Genomic DNA, 18733 nt, shown 5'->3' with positions numbered 1-18733 from the left:
CTCCATCTCGCCGCGCACCCCGCTCCACAGAGCACCATCACCGGGATGATCCACCGCCACACTGACAGCCTTCACCTCACTTTCACCCTCATTTAACCTTCCTCTCGGAGCCGCCGTGCTACACCCATGCTTCAAGATCCTCCTGAGATGCGACACAGCGGCGCTGTTTCCCGGAGAATAGCTTCATCTTCCGTCGCTGCTCGCGGATAGAGAGCATGCCGGACACGGCGGCAGGCGCCGCAGCTGCGGCGGCCAGCGGCGCGGAGGGCGCGGAGAGCTCTCGGCACCGACACAGAGTGCCGCAGGGAGACACAGAGAGGCCGGAACCGGGCGCTGCCCCGCCGCCTGCCTCATCCGGCGTACTGGGTGAGTCATGTGCCTCTTTTCGCAGCGGAAGATGCGGCTTGATAAGCGGACGCAGGAAGGGGGACAGGTGAAAGCCGACTCCCGCACCGACGGGCACCGCGCTGCAGCCGTCTTTTGTCTCCACCAGGGCGTCCCAAAAATAAACCCATCTGACTACAGTCCTATAAATAACATTTCTAACTTCAGATCATGTTCTAAAGTAGTAAAGACCTCTTTGATTGAATTATCCACACGCGTCTGGTTTGGAAAAAGACTAACAGATCAAATGTGGTATCAGGTTATCGGCGGTCACCTCGTGTCACACAAAGCCACGTCCACATGTTTGCATTTGTTTATCTGCACTAAGTCTTTATCTTGAGAGCACAATTACAGGGTAATAGGAATGAATGCTGCTTGAGGTTTTTATTGAAAGGATATTTGCTCCCTTTGCCATCTGGTATCTAATAATATGATGACTAACTAAACTACTGCGGACGTGTTATTGCCCCAGTCCGAGTCGATGATTTGGGCCGGTTCGTCACAATGTTGTTCTCTCAATCTTGTGTCTGGTGAGTTTTGAACAGAAGTGCTGAATACATTCTAGATTCTACATTCTAAAACTACATTCTGCGTTTTAGACCCGTGAGAAGTCGGGTTATTAGGGATGACTTTCCATGACACCGGTGGAGGATCAGAACAGGCCTCATCATTGGTACATTGCAAGAATGGCAAGAGAGGCTATTTTTGGAACAGACCACCGATGTGAGCCTGAGTCTCCGGCTGCCCAGCTGGGGTTGGCTCCCTGCGTGCAGAGCCAGTCTCTGCTGCAGAGTGATGCAGCGGAGCGGCGGGCTGTCTCCACAGGAGCACCTCCCCAACCCCGTCCACGCTCGGGTCGGTGTAACTTGAGCCGGCTGCTGCTGACTGATGTCATGCTGTGGAGTGGGTGGCACGCAGGGGTGTCATCCAAGACTCCTGGGCAGTTTATGGGAGGGACAGAAGACACGTTCGGTGTTAGCTACAGCGCCATCGATGAATATAACATATATGATATATAATAAAATCAAGGATCCAAACATTTGGATCTGGATCTGCTTTCGTTCCACCTTTGAGACGACTCACAGAGCAGATGAGGCATTGCCTGTGGTTGCCGAGCAGCCAACGGCAGCAGCAGTTGAGCTAATATAAAGAAGAATAACCACCAAACACGTTCGGAAATTGTTTGGACTGAGATAAAACCTTGAGGTTTTTGGGGTGATCGGAAACCTTTCATCGGACTCTGACTTGTCTCTCCCTTTGCTTTGCCTGAGTCTGAAGGGAGAAGGATTTGTGTTTGGAGGACCTAAGTGGAATATCGTGATATCCTGGAACTCTCAAACGTGTCGGCGTCAGTCATCAAACACAACGTCACACTGAGGATCTTTGTCGCTGGAGGCTGGGATGCTCCAGCTCCTTCTCCTAATCCCAGCCCTCCGCAGTGGACGGGAATAACTTTGATCCCCTCCACCATCTTCCTCCAACACCCGGATTAATTAAGCAGCCGTCGTTACAGGAGTCCGGGAGAAATCACACCAATTAGCGTGCGTCTCCTCTGAGGCCATTGTTGATAAGCTCCTCCGGTGGAGAAATCAGGTCATGTCATCTGTGGTCTCCGCTTCAGGATTGAAGGAAGCAACATCACAAGTCAGTTTGAGAAGTAAAGCTTCTCCCAAAAAAATGATGTTTTAACAAGTATTAACCCGAACCCGCTGGGTCGTCCCATCGAAATGAGAAATGATGACAGAATGGCGCTGCTGGTGGCTCTGCAGCCATCTTCCTTCCCCTCCCTCCAGAGAAAGAAGCACGTTAAACTTTACGTGCAGCTTTGGTCTGTTTCAGTAACGTGCAGCTTTGCCTTAAACACACAAACGTGAGCGAGGTAGGAAAAGCCTCTCGGGGCAGGAGTTTGACTGGTTTCCTTCCACAGCTTCATAAATGAATCTGATTAAAGTAATGCAGTGTGATATAATGGCAGCAGCGCGTTGTTCCTATTGACTCCGACCCCCACGGCTCCTTGGCGCAGGAACTGCGGACATAGATTTCCTGATCTGCTTCTCCTCTCCGGTTTCACATTAGCTGCATTAGCGATCAGGGGAATTTGCCTCCGCGTGGGGTGACCTTGCTGCTAGTCCTGTTCCCGCTTTATCGGTTTCACCCGATTGGTGGAAGACAGGAGCTGAAGCGCACTCTGGTGCACAGGCGCAGCTGTTTACCCTGATTTAATCCAGCCGGCCTCAGAAGTGGGATGATGCCGGGGGAAGAAGGTGCGGGCCATCAGATGAAGGAGTCGTTTATCACAGCAGAAGAGTGCTGCCTCATGCTAATCATTTTTGTTGATGTTACATAAATATTTCCCTCTGAGGTTGGACTTTTGGCTGCACAGCGCTGATTACCAGATCCATTCCCCTCTCCGGAGATGGTTGATACTGTACTTCTCAGAGAGTGTGTTTGCTTCCCACTGGCAGACGGGGACGTTTCCAGAGAGTAGCCACGGTTTTAATTGCTTTTCCTTTAATCTGTGTCCAGACTGGTTTGGGTATATAGTGTGCTGTTGTTATGTTATGAAGTTCTGCTCACCCTGGTGCTTTACTTGTCCCAGATTCTCAGGTTTTAATGGTTTAATTTTATCACCCATGATGCCTCTTTGTTTCAGGCCATTACAATCTTTCTGCCTCTGCATCACCTAGCAGAATATAATAATGCACAGTGCAGGTGCATCACACATTTCCAGAGCCTTGTTTGGCTGGTTTTGACTCCGAGAAGAGACAATAAGAGCCTTTAACTAGTGGCTAAGGCCTCGTTCACTGTCGCCCAGACTGGTTGGGCCTTTTTTCCCCCCATAATTGTCTCATAGAAATGTGATGACTGTGGTGAATAATGCTCTTTCTAGCTTTAGCTGTGCAGAAATTGTCCAGCCACTCTGAAGCCCCAGGAGAGGACTAAAGGGCTGCTAAAGTGTAGCACACAACAAATGGATGATAAAAGCCTTCCCTCTCCCAGTTAATAAATCGACACATTATCCATGTCAGCGTTAGCCGACAGCCGTTGAGGAGCAGAGTCGGCTGCTCTCTTTTCCTCCTCTGAGCTCTTCTGCACATTTTTTTCCTACAGTTAGTTCAAGATCTTAACCTCTCCTCATCCGTCTTGTACGAGGCAGCAGACTCAGCCAGTTTGAAGCAACGTGCGCTCTGTGCACTGCAGTGCATCAGACTTTGCACTTTTCGCCAGATGTCTGGATGGAGGAGAAACAAACCTTCAGGACATCAGACATCACTTTGGTCATAAACCACAGCTGCAGATGACAGAGGAGAGGCCAGTCTCTTCCTTCTTCACATCTATTTCTACTTATCTGAAAGCTAATCTTACTTATATGCACATTTCCCCCTAGTTTGCTATATTACAATCTGACCACCAGGTATTAAAAATGTAATTGCAAAGGGTGTTCTCAAAACATAGAGCTTCAAAGTCAATGTGCCTTTTTTTGTTCCGTGTCTGAGAAACTCTGCAATATTGTGCCAATCGCCTTCAATAAAAAGTTTAATATGCTACAGCTAACGGGGGACTTTATGTTCCAGAAATCATCAGTGTTGCCTGCAGCACGCAGCAGTAATATAGGAGCAATTATTGTGCCCACATCTCATATAGTCCTTCTGTGGTTTCCCATCTATTGTTTCTTTTTGGAGTAATTTGTTTCTGTCATCAGTTCGCTGGTGGATGTGATTGGGTACAGTCCTGACGCTGTGCAGGAGTTCTCAGATATAACAGACTTTTGGTCAATAATTGATTTGTGTTAGCACTCCACTAGATGCTGCTGTGATATTCTTGTTTTGTTTTAATAGAGTGGTTCCTGTCACTTTTGTCACAGTGCCGTTTCTAGAGCTCTGAATGGCCCATTTGATTTCTGCGGACAGGCCTAAATCTAACCAATAAATGTCCTCCTGCTTGGTTTAGACACAAAAGATGAGGCTAATGTACCTCATGAAAGTCTTCTTCTGCTGGCCTTTGAGCAGGAAATGGGAGGATTTGTATGGTAATGTGCAATAATCCAGGGTTTCTTCAGGGTATTGAGCTGACTCCTTCCCTTCCACCACTTCATGTCAAAGCATCATTCCGATCAGTTACTTTGCAGCAGCCTCTTAAAATGTTTTTTTTATCTTCTAAATTAGCTCCCTTGCATGATTCAGTAGTCATTAAACAACTGTCACAACTTGCCCTGAGATTTTATAAAGTGTGGCGATGAAATACTAATCCATCCAGCCACAGGGGGCGCTGCAGTCTCTCCCAGTGGTCACTGGGGAAAAGGCAGGAACACCCCCTGGACAGGTCACCAGGACACAGGACACCCGGGAGGCAGTTTAAAGGCTCCAGTCAAATGTGATTTGGAGCCTGTAAACAGCTCAGAAATCCAGAAAAGACAACAACTCTGTTTGCATCCCAGTCCTCTCGGCTTGTGCGCTAATCAGAAAAGCTTTCTTCTTTGGCCGTGGCCCACCACTCAACAGTGAGGCCCGTTCCCCCGACAAAGCTTGCTATTCACTTTGTAACTCATAATCAGCCCCACAACAATGTCCCATTCAACCAGTTAGAATTAACCAGACTGGGATTGTCTGAATAAGACAAGCCTGACTGACTGGAAACAAGTTTAAACGCAGGGCTCCAGTTCTTCTTCACGTACCTGACTGAAACGAGGTATCTCACCTCATTTAAGCCTGTTTGGCAGAAAAAAACAGCAGATTTCATGAGAGCAGAGGAGCAGAAGAAAGAGGGTTATGATAGGATGAGGATGGGTAATACGATACCCCAGATATTCTGCTGTGTAGAGCCTACGTCCTCCACGGTCTAGGATTGTCCTCCTCTTGGCCCGTAGCCACAGGCGCCTCCGGTGTCACACATAATCAGTGTCATTGAAAGCCAAGGACGAGTCCCCATTATTGCTACCTGCGCCCATTAATAAGCCTCCTCGAATTCTGACACTGACCATTTGTCACAAAGGTAGAACAGACGTCTCATTTGTTAAGAGCGACAGACCTATTCTTAACCACATCATGGACACGTTCTTTTTTGTGTCAGAACAGGTGGTTTTGGCTTCCGATGGCTCCTGGTATCTGCTGTAATCTAGACACTGCTGTTGCTCTTAGTACTTCTCAGAATAAGCGTTTAAACCATCTCTTTTGCTAAAGTGTCTGAAAAAGTGCTATTTTACCCCCAACGCTGTTCTTTTCACTCTTCATTTGTTTCTAACTCATCATGATGGCTGTTTTTCTTTGGATTTCTGGATCAAAGCTGCCTGATTTCTGTCATAGTTAGGTTTAAATGCTGCCAGCAGTATATTTTTCTTGCTTACTCAGCAGGCGAGCTGACAACAAATGGTAGTATATGTTTAGATTAAATAAAAAAAGAGATGATGAACCAACGCTGCCTGATACAAATATACCTGGATACGGCATCCAGCTGTTTCTGTTACCCTGCCTGGTTTAAAAGCAGCATCCGTGGGGAGTAGAGGGATCTATACAGTTCTGACAAATACCTTTAGAGCTGCCTGAGTGACGGAGAGGGAGCGAACCGAGAGCGAGAGGAAAGAACCAGGCTGACAGATCCTGCCCATGGGGGAGAGGAGAGGATCTGAAAGAGGAGGAAGCAGGGATGGTAGCAACAGGAAGAAAGAAAGGAGAGGAGCCAAGCAGCGTGGAATCAGGCTCGGCTTCGTCGGGAAAAGGAGGGTTTCATGTCATCTGAGTCACGTGCGCAGCAGGAAAAGATGGTGGCCGTATTTTTAGGTGTGCAGACTCTTGATGCTCATTTTTGTGATAGTGTTTGGGATTTGGCAGTAAAAGAGGAGAGGAGAGAGGTGGGTCATGGTTTTCCTCCCTGTAGACACGGAGCAGCTGCAGAAACGGCAGCTTAACTCATTTAATCCTCACAGGTGTAAGCGTGCGATTTGGTTTTTGGATACACGTCACCCCAAACGTATATGTCAAGAGGTGTGCACCAGGATTCTGATTAGCATTAGTATAATTCTGATTAGCATTAATGTAATAAAACCGGTTGTAAATGTGCAGCACACTCTGCAATTGTGTACACTAGACTTTTGCTGCGGTTCCACATTGTTTGATGTGGAATAACAGATTATTAAATCAACCGTACTGGTTCTAATGTAAATTAATAACTGGTTAATGTCCATAATCATTTGAACTTGCTGAACTAGCCCATAGCTGAACATATCATTTGATGGTTTCACCTTCATAGTTGTTACCTTCTTTGCTTGATGCAACACCTGTTAACCTGGCAGTTCATCTCACAGATGCACGAAAATACCTGTTGGATGTACACAAACTCTTATATAAACTAAAAAAATGCCATCCATCCTCTACCGCTTATCCGGGGTCGGGTCGCGAGGGCAGCAGCCTAAGGAGAGAAGCCCAGACTTCCCTCTCCCCAGCTACTTCTTCCAGCTCATCCGGAGGGATCCCCAGGCGTTCCCAGACCAGTCGAGAGACATAGTCTCTCCAACGTGTCCTGGGTCTTCCGGGGGTCTCCTACCGGAGGGACATGCCCTGAACACCTCACCAGGGAGGCGTCCAGGGGGCATCCTAACTAGATGCCCAAGCCACCTCATCTGGCTCCTCTCAACTAAAAAAATGCCCCAGAGAAAAGATTCAGTGATCAGGCCTGACCGCCGTCAGTGGCCATTAAAGCATCATTTCACCCTGAAGGCAGCGAGGACGATTTTAATGGCCATAATCTGTTTTTAGACAATAAACACAGATTCACCAACTCACCCAGTAACTGCTGGGACAGACTCCAGCATTCCCAGTGAACCTGATTAGGCATAAACAGCGGGAAAGAAAATCATCAAAGTTAATGATCCATACGTGATTCAAGTAGTGTAGAAATAGATTTGTAATAAAATAACATTTGCATCAGTTAGCAGCCTTTCTAGATAAGCTCACTGCTTTTGGAGTGTCTCCAGGTTGTTCCAATGTGTGTGTGTGTGTGTGTGTGTGTGTGTGTGTGTGTGTGTGTGTGTGCTACGTGTGTGTTGCCCTCAATAGTGGGGCTCATTAGGATTGCTGTCATGTCGTAGCTCAGCCTGCAGCAGTTTTTCTGAAGCGGTGGGGCAGCCAGTCCCATTTCGTCATCTGAGTAAACTCAAGATTAAAAGTCGAAAAGAACCTCAGCGTGTTTCCAGTCCTGATGCTTGGGAACATTCTTCAGACGGGAACAGCAGTGTGGAACGAAATTAAGCTGTCATGGCCTCTCTGTAAGTACAGTCAGTGCTATTGATCAGCAGCTACACGTCAAAGTTCTGTTTGGACGTAGCGGTTTTCTTTGTTCTGATCCGTTTCAACAAGAATATCTTCTTCTGAGAGGAAACACACCTCACTCATACACACCGAGGGGGCGATTCAGCCCATAATACACCGGATGCCTTTACTTTCCATTCAAATCAATGCGTGTGTGTGTGTGTGTAAATCTTTAAAAAAAAAAGAGAAACATCTGACATAATATGGCGCCGATACTCCCACTGTATGACTACAACGAGAATCGTCACGCTAACTCTGAAGGTTCCTGAGGAATGTCTGTTACCAGGGAACCGTACACGGGGAACCTTGGGGATATTGTAACGTGTTCTGTTGACACAAGTCCCCTGAACACGGAGAACAGATGAAGGTTTGTGTACACACACTGTAGCTCCACGGGATTGGCTCAGAATTTCTCCATTGTGGGATGAATGAAGCAGGTGGACGGGCACATCCGTGGTCTGACCTGGCAGGTTATTATTGCCCCCCCAGAAGAGACGGACGTATATTTACTGCATCCAGCAGAATGGAAGCCACTTGTAAAAGGTATCTATTCTTTAACCAGACTGAGGTCAGTATGATTTAGTACCCAGGAAGTATTTTACAATCGCCTTTGACAGCTGTGCAGAGGCTCAACTTTCACTGGTCACACTACCACACTGTTCCCATTTAAACCATTGGCACTGGGGGTGGATGTCTGGTAACCTCAGACGGCCAAATCAGATGAATGAGCCCCTGTTGAAAATCATCATCGAGAGTAATATTAAAGTTTTCCTGTTTCTGCTGTAAACCAGAGTTTTTCTGTCACGTCAGAGTTCTGTCATGTCAAGTTTGATGAAACATTTTTTTTTATTTTTTAGGTCATTGTGCACCCATTTTCGAGTGCTGAAATGGTGCGTTATTGTCACTCTATAGGCCGAGAAAAGGACAGCGGGTTTTAAATGTGATGCTGCTGCTATTACTGGCGCACAGCTGCAGTCTGGACGCTTCAATCACTGAACTGTCTGAGTACATTCAGAACACAAACAGCCTCTTTTTTTTACCGCTCAAGGATTATTTATGTTGTTGTTGGTGTTTTTTTGCAGTGGCAGCACTTGTGTGTGTGCCTGTGTGTATATGCGTGTGTGTGTATGTGTGTGTGTGTGTGTGTGTGTGTGTGTGTGTGTGTGTGTGTGTGTGTGTGTGTGTGTGTGTGTGTGTGTGATAGTGAAGAGGGTAGACAGTGTGTGGCCTTTGGTCCTGGCAGGGCTGGATTATTTCTGCGAGTCTGCTGCTGTGGGGGAAAGTGGCGTGACATTTAAATCCATCCTCTCGAGGGGGGTCGCGCACGCTTGTGTGTGTGTGTGTGTGTGTGTGTGTGTGTGTGTGTGAGAGAGAGAAAGAGACAGAGAGGGTAAGGGTAAGGCTTTTGAGGGGTGTTTGCTACAAATGTTAGAAATGTAATCTATCCTTAGAGTGTTTTACTTTGAAAGGTTACTCACTCTCTACATGTGTCTGTCTGTCTGTCTGTCTGTCTGTCTGTCTGTCTGTCCGTCCGTCCGTCCTCCCTCTCAGATAAGCTGTTCGGAAAGCGGCTGCTGCAGGCGGGGAGACACATCATGTCTCATAAGTCCTGGATGAAAACGGTGCCCACGGAGAACTGTGACGTCCTCATGACGTTTGCAGGTCAGACATGTCTGATGGAGGAGTTGATGAAGAGTTTCAACACTGCGTATTTAACACGTGCTACTGGGCCATGAGGGGAAGTGTCCCCAAAATAGACAGGAAGTAAACTGAGATATTAAGTGATTTAATATGATACAAATTAAAGGTGAGCCATGACACATATTCTGATGGTCAGATCTATAATAATAATAATAATATTAATAAGGATAGAAAATAGTATGTTGATGTAGGTGAGGACCACGACTGTCAGATCAATGACGTCTCCTCACTCCAGTTTCTTGGCTTTGACTGATGGAATAAATGCTGACAGTCAATCTCGAGTGGTTGTTAGCATGACCTTTGACCTCCAGCTGCTGCTCAGCAATAGATAGTTTAGAGACTGTGGGAGTTCTCAGCAGCTGCTGTACATGGCCGTGCGTGGGTATGTTTGAAAGTGTAGTATTTCTTTGTTTCATCTCCTGCCTCAGACACTACGGACGATCACACGTTGCTATGGCTACTCAACCACATTCGACTGGGAATCCCAGAGCTCATCATCCAGATCCGACATTACAAGCACACGCAGGTCTACGCATTCTTCGTCACTGCTACGTATGAAAAGTAAGACGATTCCAGCATCAACATCTGAATGTTTTATCATGTTTATGGTGTAACAGAAAAGTTGTTTTAAGTACATTCATTATTGCCATCACAGAGGTTAATGATTTGGTCATACTGTACTTTTACTTTTATTCAGTTTATATACGAACCTGCTTCCCTCCATCTCTTGCTGTCCCCTCTGATGGTTCTGCATTCAACAGCCCCCAACCAGACTTTTTACCCTGCGCGAATGGAACAGAATCAGACAGATGGCCGGAAGGAACGAATATAGAGCGTCTGACAGACACACAAACAGAGGAATCTGGAGAGGAAGAAGGGAGGAGAACAGGGAGGAATGAGGATGAGAGTGGATTCTGACAGGCTGCAGCTGGTTATCACAGACCTTCTCAGTAATGGAAAAGCTTCCTGTTTATAGCCGCATGTGTCTGACATGAAAACTGCGTTCCTCCTGGAAAGTGGGAGGAGGAACTGGGACCACGGAGGGGAAACTGGGATCACAGCTGTTGTGTCTGATTTTGTTGCTTCAGCATCTGTGAGCCTCTCACAGAAACACTGCGCTAAAGCACACTGTGTGTTTTGGGTTGTGATTTATGTAATGGCGATCGTGGCCAGCGGGGACTGCAGCCTCTCAGTTATTTCCTTGAAATACTGGTCTGGTTTAAATCTATACATCCTCTCTTCCTTTCATCCGAGGTCTGGATAAGGAACACAATGGCTTCTCTCAAAATTTCTGCAGGAATCCATCATACTGCTGAAAGAACCTCATTGTTACTGCACACCCAATTAGCTTTAGCTGAATGATGGATGTGTGCGTGTGCACTACATTTATGAGAGTACGATACGTACATGTGAGAGAGCGCCGAGCCATCACGCCGCAGGGCTGCATTATTGGTGTGATTTTGATTTTCTTCTTTTTTGTGTGAACAGAGCGTGTGAGGTCAGATAGAGATCAGAATAGAGGAGGAGGTAAGAGGGAGATGTAGAAAAGGACCGCAGGGATAAAAGGATGGAGAGAGAACAGGGGACAAAGGGGGAATGAAAACAAAGAGGCGATATGGAGGAAGAGCAGAGGGGAAATGAGATGATGAGAGAAGAGATGAGGTCAAAGCATTAGAGAAGAATTTAAACACTGATTGTCTCTAATTGTCTGGTTTGTCTTTGGTTTACTATGAAAATGTTACATCTGTTGCATCACAGTAATATACAAGTGACACGTACGTCCCCTTAGCCTCTCTGTCCCTCCAGAACTGTCCATTTAGCCTTTTCTCCACTGTCTCCTTGGGTACTTTAAATTATAGCCACTCTTAAATATCATATATATCATAAAGTAAATCTCCCTTGATTATTGTGGTTTTTAGATGCCGATTGATTGGTTCAAGGGAGGCTTGTTTTAAGTGTTGTCCAACGATAATATATTAACAGTATAAAAAGTTCTAACATGAATTCCTCTGCTGTCCTGCAGTCTGTTGCGAGGTGCCGAGGAGGTTGGGTTGAGGAAACCAGTAAAACCAGAGTTTGGAGGTGGAACCAGAAGCTTCTCCTGTGAGGAGGACTACATCTACGAGAATATCGAGAGCGAATTATGCTTCTTTACCTCACAGGTCCGTCTCTCACACACTCACACGCACAAACACATGCTAACACATACACACACTCTGGTACACACCTGATATATTTCTGCAGGAGAGGCAGAGCATCATTAAATACTGGATGGAGAATCTGCGAGCCAAACAAGGGGAGGTGCTTCACAACATCAACTTCCTGGAGGGCCAGCCAATCAGTAAGCTGCATCTGTTATTCAGTCATTACAGAAGAGCGGTGACATTTCTAATCTGCAACTTGTTTGACTCTCTGTCTGAATGCAGTCCCAGAGCTGAGTGCACGTGGTGTGATCCAGCAGGTTTTCCCTCTCCATGAGCAGAGGATCCTGGGCCAGCTGATGAAGTCCTGGGTCCAGGCTGTGTGTGAGAAACAACCATTAGGTCAGCAAGATAAGAAGCCGACGCAGGTCACATGGCAACGCCATCACGCCTGGAATAAGGAAAAAGGATTCAGTTTTATTTGATTTACAGATGATATCTGCGATTACTTCGGGGTGAAGGTGGCCATGTACTTCGCCTGGCTGGGATTTTACACCACCTCCATGCTGTATCCCGCTGTGATCGGCTTTGTGCTGTGGATGCTGACCGAATCAGATCAGGTGAGAAGAGAAGCTTTTGTGATGTAAAACATTCAGAATGGGCAAAACTACAAACCTCCCTCTCTGGTGGGCTTTTTTCCAGACAAGCCGGGACATCTGCTGCGTGGTGTTTGCACTCTTCAACGTGGTTTGGGCCACCCTGTTTCTGGAGCGCTGGAAGAGGAGGGAAGCCGAGCTGGCGTACAAATGGGGGACGCTTGACCCGCCCGCTGAGTCCTTGGAGGAGCCAAGACCTCAGTTCCGGGTGAAATTTTGAATGAATCTTTGGCTGTGTCCGAAACCACACACTCGTTCCCTATTCACTACTCACTACATGGGGGACATGGATTGAGTGAACTACGTAGCGCACTCAATTCAAAATTAGCTTTCGGACACTACGGACACTATGGCGCACGTAAAATGACGTAATGTTGTCGCATAATAATAACGAATCGTTCCCCGGGAAAAGTGACCAGGTCCATTTAATTATTTTAACCCATCCGAAACATACCCAAACACATTCAGCGATCGTTTCTTTGAAAATGCAATATTTTACCCTATTATAATCTTTATATAATAATAATAGATTAAAATATTAATGTCAATAACAATAACATAACACTTCCTTATTATCTCAAATAATTAGTGTCCGGTGACATTTCCGGTGACGTAATCTAATAAGATGCTTATAGTCGCGTATAAATAAATAAAGGCAAAAAACATATTTAAAATGGAGGCAGCAATGTTCCACTAAAGTGAAAGAATTTTACGCTCTAGTAAGATATGTGAAACAAATAGCATATAATAATAATAACATAATATTACATACATTTGTACGTCATTACTGCTCGTTTACCCGCCATCGACAGATTATCACGTGATACCGTAAAGGCTGATGGGATATATTACCGAGTTCGGGTGCATCGGTTGTACACTACTTTTTGCAGTGCATTGTGGGATACATTGAGTGCACTCGCGATGCTCACTAAGAATTCGGACACTATTTCAAAATGGCGTCCACACGATTGAGTGCACTATGTAGGGTATAGGGGGTGGTTTCGGACACAGCCTTTGTCTTTTTTTTCTCTCCCTCTATCTGGTTGTCTCACACGTGTCTTCTGCCTCTACAGGGAGTGAAGCGCTGCAGTCCCATTACCGGCCGTGAAGAGTTCTACTATCCTCCGTGGCGGCGGCGCCTGTTCAGGTGGTTGGTCAGCCTGCCCGTGTGTATCCTGTGCATCTGCTTTGTCTTCCTGGTCATGCTCATCTGTTTTGAGCTGCAGGTCAGTCCCTTTTTTTAAATGTCTTCGTTTAGGGTCATATGCAGTCTCCAATGTGTTATTATTGCCACGATAAAACGCGACATCAACATCCTCAAAACGCTCCTGCGAGCACAGCCCGGAGAAACACACTGAACCTGTTGTTCTGCAGGAGTTTGTGATGGGGATCAAGGAAATGCCTCGACTTGCTCGCTTCATCCCCAAAATCATGCTGGCTATCACTGTGACCGCATGTGACGAGGTATACCGGAAAATCGCCTGCTGGCTCAACGACATGGGTGAGAGTTGAACTCTGAGGTCCCGTCCCTGTAATTTATCAAGGATGGACAGCGCAGTTTCATGATGTGACGTCTGTGTAGTGCAGTAGGAGATGTTTGATGTCGTCTCTCCACAGAAAACTATAGACTCCAGAGTGCCTATGAAAAAAATCTCATCATCAAAATGGTTCTAGTGAGTGTCTTTTCATCACATTTAACCTTTTTTTTTTTTTTTTACACATTCTTCTGTGACATCTGACATTTCTGTCTTGCAGTTTCAGTTTGTAAATTCCTATCTCAGCCTTTTTTATATCGGATTCTACCTCAAAGACATGGAGCGGCTGAAAGAGGTGAGGCGCGCCCACGTTTTTCCTGAAGTGGCTCCACACGCATTGATTTTCATAACCACCCGTCTGCAAGAGCATCTCTTTCTTCATCTCTACATAACTCATATTTTGTTGGAATTTAACAGATGGCAAAATATGTCAAATCTGCAAAGACGAGTTGATCAAAAAAAGTTTTCGCAGTTGTGAGGATGTGAGGTTTGGGGAGGCAGCTGCTGCTTTAAATGCAGGAGTGATTAAAATGACAATTTATTACAATATCCAATATATAAGAGAAATTTAAATCTTGATAGGAATTCTTTTCATGCTGTTTTCTTTTCTTACCTCTGAACGAGTTTCTCTTTTCTCTGACTGGTTTACTGTGCTGACGGATGAGAGGTTTGCTCCTGTAATTGGATTTATGCATTATCAAGATGCCTTGTAAAAGGCTGAAATGTTATTATTGAGGTCTCCTCACATCCAGGATACAGAAGCTGCTTCCTGTTGTTGCACTATGAAATCAGTGGCAGATGAGCCGTTCGGTGCATAGAAAACACATCACTGATTGATGGAACAGTTTAATTTCTCCTTGTGCTGTTTCTGGGGGATTTGTCAGCCTGCTGTTCTCTCCTCTCTGTTGCTGATTCATCATTTCTGTTTTTACTCCATCTGTGACTCTTTTTCCTAAGATGCTTGCCACGCTGCTCATCATCCGCCAGTTCCTTCAGAATGTGAAGGAGGTGTTGCAGCCTTACCTGTATGAGCGCCACAAGCTGGGCGAGCTCACGCCGCGAGCCGTGTGGGACCTGCTGCTATCGGTGCTGCTGAAATACGCCCGTCTGGCGGCTGGAAAAGCTCAGAGCTCTCCTGCTGACCAGACTGTGACCAGACTTGGAATGAGGAGCAGCAGGCCTGGCTGGGGGCCATCAGAGAGGAGGTCAGACTCATGGCTTTGACTCTCGGGCAGTTACTGAATGGAACTTGGATCAGTTGGGGGTTAAAAAAAGGTTTGGTGTTCTTCTGCCAGGGAAAAGAAGTGTTTGAACGGGGGCTGCGGAGTGCCTGATGAAGAGGAGGGGGTCGACAGAGACGAGGCTGACAGCGGCCGTTTCAGCGAGGGAGAGACGGAGGAGGAGAGTCTGATCGACTGTGGTCTGAAGCTGAGGAAAGTCAGCTTCATAGAAAAGGTAGACGATAAACCCCCATAAATGCGTCTGTGGCCGACGTCGGTCGTCGTTTCAAATGTTTGATGGGGCTTTCCAGGCGGACAGACGGCCCGTCTGCAGCGGGCCCGCCATGGACAGCAGTTTCATGGAGGAAGGGAGCCCCACTATGGTGGAAAAAGGAATGGACCCCAGCTCCGTGTTTGAAATGTGCGACGAGGAAGACGATAACGACATCCACGACATCAAGGAGGCAGGTGGAGCAGGAGCAGGTGGGGTGGAGGTTCAAGCTGCTGCCGGAGGGCCCTTGGCCACAGCCGCTGCCCCAGTGCATCCTGGGTCCGAGAGCTCCTCTCTGCGTCACAGAAGAGCGGGCAGGAGTGCAGACAAACCCGAGACGAAGGCCAGAAGAGAGTCGTGGATGGACCCACCCGAGGAGGCAGAAGACAACACACTTGCTCAGGCCGAGATGGAGAGCTGCATGCCCACTTACGCCGTAAGAAGATCATTCAGCAATACTTCATAGGCATTTTGAAGGATGCTCAGTTGAATTCTCTGAACCCTTTCATGGTTTATCCCACAATTTGTTGCGGAGATTTTAGAGGCACAATGGCAGAAAAAGAGGTTTCTTTGGCGAGGCTGCTTCTGTTTGGACACATCCTGGAGATTTTGAGGCTTTTTTTCCCACATTTATTTCAGTGGAAGGCTCTTAATTTATTTGGGGCTTTAGGATTAACTTAGTGAAGATAAGTAATAAAACTACCATACATGATATTTCTACTCACTACAGCTCCATCTTTGTTGGCCGTTGTACATTTTTGTTCCTCTCAGGACACCTTCCAGGACTACCAAGAGATGTTTGTCCAGTTTGGCTATGTGGTGCTCTTCTCCTCAGCCTTCCCTCTGGCTGCCATGTGCGCACTCATTAACAACATCATCGAGATCCGCAGCGATGCTTTTAAGCTCTGCACCGGCCTGCAGAGGCCCTTCGGCATTAGAGTGGAGAGCATCGGCCAATGGCAGGTCAGAAATGCTGGTTCATCTCAGTCCTGGAAATGAGGCTGAAATTTAGAACTTGGCTAGAAGGAAAAACAACAAACCTGCTTGTTTTCTCTGTCTCAGACTGCGATGGAGGTCATGGGCCTAATTGCCATCATAGTGAACTGTTACCTGATTGGTCAGTGCGGTCAGCTACAGCGGCTCTTTCCGTGGCTCAGTCCTGAGATGGCCATCATCTCCATCGTCATCCTCGAGGTATCAATGCTCCAGCTAATAGGGATTATGATTATTTATTAGTTTCCAGTTACCTTTACTCTCTAGTTAATGCCTGAACACACAAACTGAAGCAATTTCTTGTTAGATCTGTATCTCCACTCTAGACTATATTTAGAAGGGAAGATGGCTGCAGCTCTGTTTAGGCCTGATAAGGAAGTCATCCCTGTGAGGAAGACAATTTCATGGACTAAATTATGTGAAGAATGACTTAATCCAGCACTGAATAGCTGTTTTAAATTTTAAAAGTCAGCGCCCAGTATGCTGTAATCTCTGAAAAACACAGTGAGCTATATCTGAGGAGATTCAGACATCGATCTCTTATTTCCTTTTTTCGGCAGCACTTTGCCATCTTCTTGAAATATGTCATCCATGTGGCCATCCCTGATATTCCCACATGGGTCCAGGAGGAGATGACCAAGCTGGACTATCAGCGCAGGGAGGCCTTCAAGGTAAATCTATCTGACTTGTCTAGCTTCACCTTTAACGTATTTACCACATGTACACTGACATTGCAGCTGAAAATACAAATACAAGATGTGGGTGTTAAATGATAATTATTAAAAAAGGTCTGCAGTGGCGGCAGCGTCGGTATTTGAGTAAATGGACCCAGTAAAGCTCTAAAGTAAACAGCATTTTTGTGACACGGCATTGGAATATGTGTGTTGTGCAGAAACACGAGCGGCAGGCGCAGCAGCATTACCAGCAGCTGCAGAGGAAAAAGAGGGAGGAGGAGGAGCGGCAGAGGCAGGCGGAGCACATGGCCCGCAGGGAGAGGGAGCGTGACGAAAGCAGAGGCGACTCCTCTGGAGATCACCACCATGACAAAAGCCACGGCAGCAAATCTCGCTCTGGCGGCGGAGGAGGGTCGGACAAGCCCAAGAGGCCCAGCTCACTCCTGGCCAACAACAACGTGATGAAACTGAAACAGATCATCCCGCTGCAGAGCAAGTTCTCCTCGAGTGGCGCCCGTTCCCCTCAGTCGCCCACCGGGAGTGAGCCCAAACTGCCCGGGTTCCTGAGCTTCAAGTTCCTCAAGTCACCTGAGAATAAGAAGGAAGGTGCTGCAGCGTCTGCGGGTGCCCCCACGGCCGTGCAGGCAGCCACGGCCACATCGGCGTCATCTTCATCCTCATCATCAGGTAGCAGCTCTCAGGAGCGTTCTCTATCACCCAGCAAAGCCTTCAATCCTGGGAAGCTGTTTAATTTTGGGAAATCAGAGGGGGGTGTGTGTGTGAATGGAGCCACACCGCCCAAATCCGGAGAAGGACCATCAGACAGGCTGCCATCCAGGTCCGATCTGAACGGGGTTCCTGATGAGATCCCCTCGCCCGGCGGTGAAGGGTCAGAGAACGGACACGCGGCGGACTCAGAACCCCCCGGCTCCAGAGTCTAGGAGCGCCAAAGTGCTTCTGGTTCCACTGGTGACGCTTTACTGTGAGAGGAGACATGGCCGACCTTCTGTGTTACCACAAGGTAGTTGTAGATGAAACATGACGTTTGGTTTGGTTTGCTTCTGCTGAGGGACAAAAAAAGGTTTGATATGAAAGACGTCAACCCTCCCCAAAACACACACACACACAAAAAAAATTCCTTCTCGTCTGCAATACATAAAGAAATGCATGTGCTGCATTTCTCATATTTTTAAGCCTTGACAGCAAAGAACCGTGTTTCTCAATTTCTTCTAACTGTATGCATCCTTTCAGCCTCCGTATGGATTTAACAGCCGCTGCTGAAAAAAGAAAAAAAAAAAACAGTTAAAAATAACAATGAGAGCTAACAAAGGGTCACCAATCATATCACACAGTTTAAACACTGAAGAAAGAAAATCAGAAAAGCCATATTAATGTTTTTCTTTTTTAATTAGTCGCCTTGAAACATCCCAAAATCACCTGCCTTATTTTTCAATCAGTGCTGCTGTCTGAGCTCACAGATTGGTGCCAACGTTGACATTGGTATGTTTGTGGGAAGAAAAGTAAAACTGGAAAAGATTAAATGAGGAGGAACCTTAATCCGAGCACACGCGGCTCAGTGTAAACACAGATGATGTTCCGTTCTTCCTGCTATGACTCCAACAGAACGTTGAGAGAGACAGAGAACATTTGCACTCCAGACTGAACCTGCTCAGCCACACCAGCCGGTCCCCACAGTTATGCAAAAACTGGATTTGTTTAATCATTTTACCATTTCCTCTGCTGCAACTGGCAACCACAACACGTCCTAAATGTTGCCGTTTGATATTTGGGCAGGGGAGCTCGTCCTCTTGTGTCCAAAGTTGAATCAAACATCTAAATGCAACAACTTCTTTA

The 18733-nt window shown here is 46.7% G+C and overlaps 1 protein-coding gene across 2 annotated transcripts; it reads left to right on the top strand.

The window, feature by feature from the left end:
• Positions 1-18253, top strand: ano8b (anoctamin 8b). Of its 2 annotated transcripts, none has more exons than XM_011619376.2 (19): positions 1-366; positions 9240-9350; positions 9818-9950; positions 11413-11551; positions 11634-11730; positions 11816-11932; positions 12023-12150; positions 12233-12394; positions 13260-13412; positions 13561-13687; positions 13804-13859; positions 13942-14016; positions 14679-14926; positions 15017-15176; positions 15253-15648; positions 15984-16175; positions 16275-16406; positions 16766-16876; positions 17098-18253. In XM_011619376.2, exons 1-19 carry the CDS (start codon positions 216-218, stop codon positions 17818-17820), a joined length of 3411 nt encoding a protein of 1136 aa, XP_011617678.2. In that variant the 5' UTR covers positions 1-215; the 3' UTR covers positions 17821-18253. The 2 variants fall into 2 exon arrangements, with proteins under 2 accessions (XP_011617678.2, XP_029684090.1); XM_029828230.1 differs by lacking the exon at positions 1-366 and adding an exon at positions 7489-7645.
• The last annotated feature ends 480 nt before the right edge of the window (positions 18254-18733 follow it).

This window comes from Takifugu rubripes, chromosome 20 (genome assembly GCF_901000725.2).
Source record: "Takifugu rubripes chromosome 20, fTakRub1.2, whole genome shotgun sequence".
NCBI classification, from domain to species: Eukaryota; Metazoa; Chordata; class Actinopteri; order Tetraodontiformes; family Tetraodontidae; genus Takifugu; species Takifugu rubripes.
The sequence above is the reverse complement of the archived record's forward strand: the minus strand, read 5'-3'. Positions and strand labels throughout refer to the sequence as shown.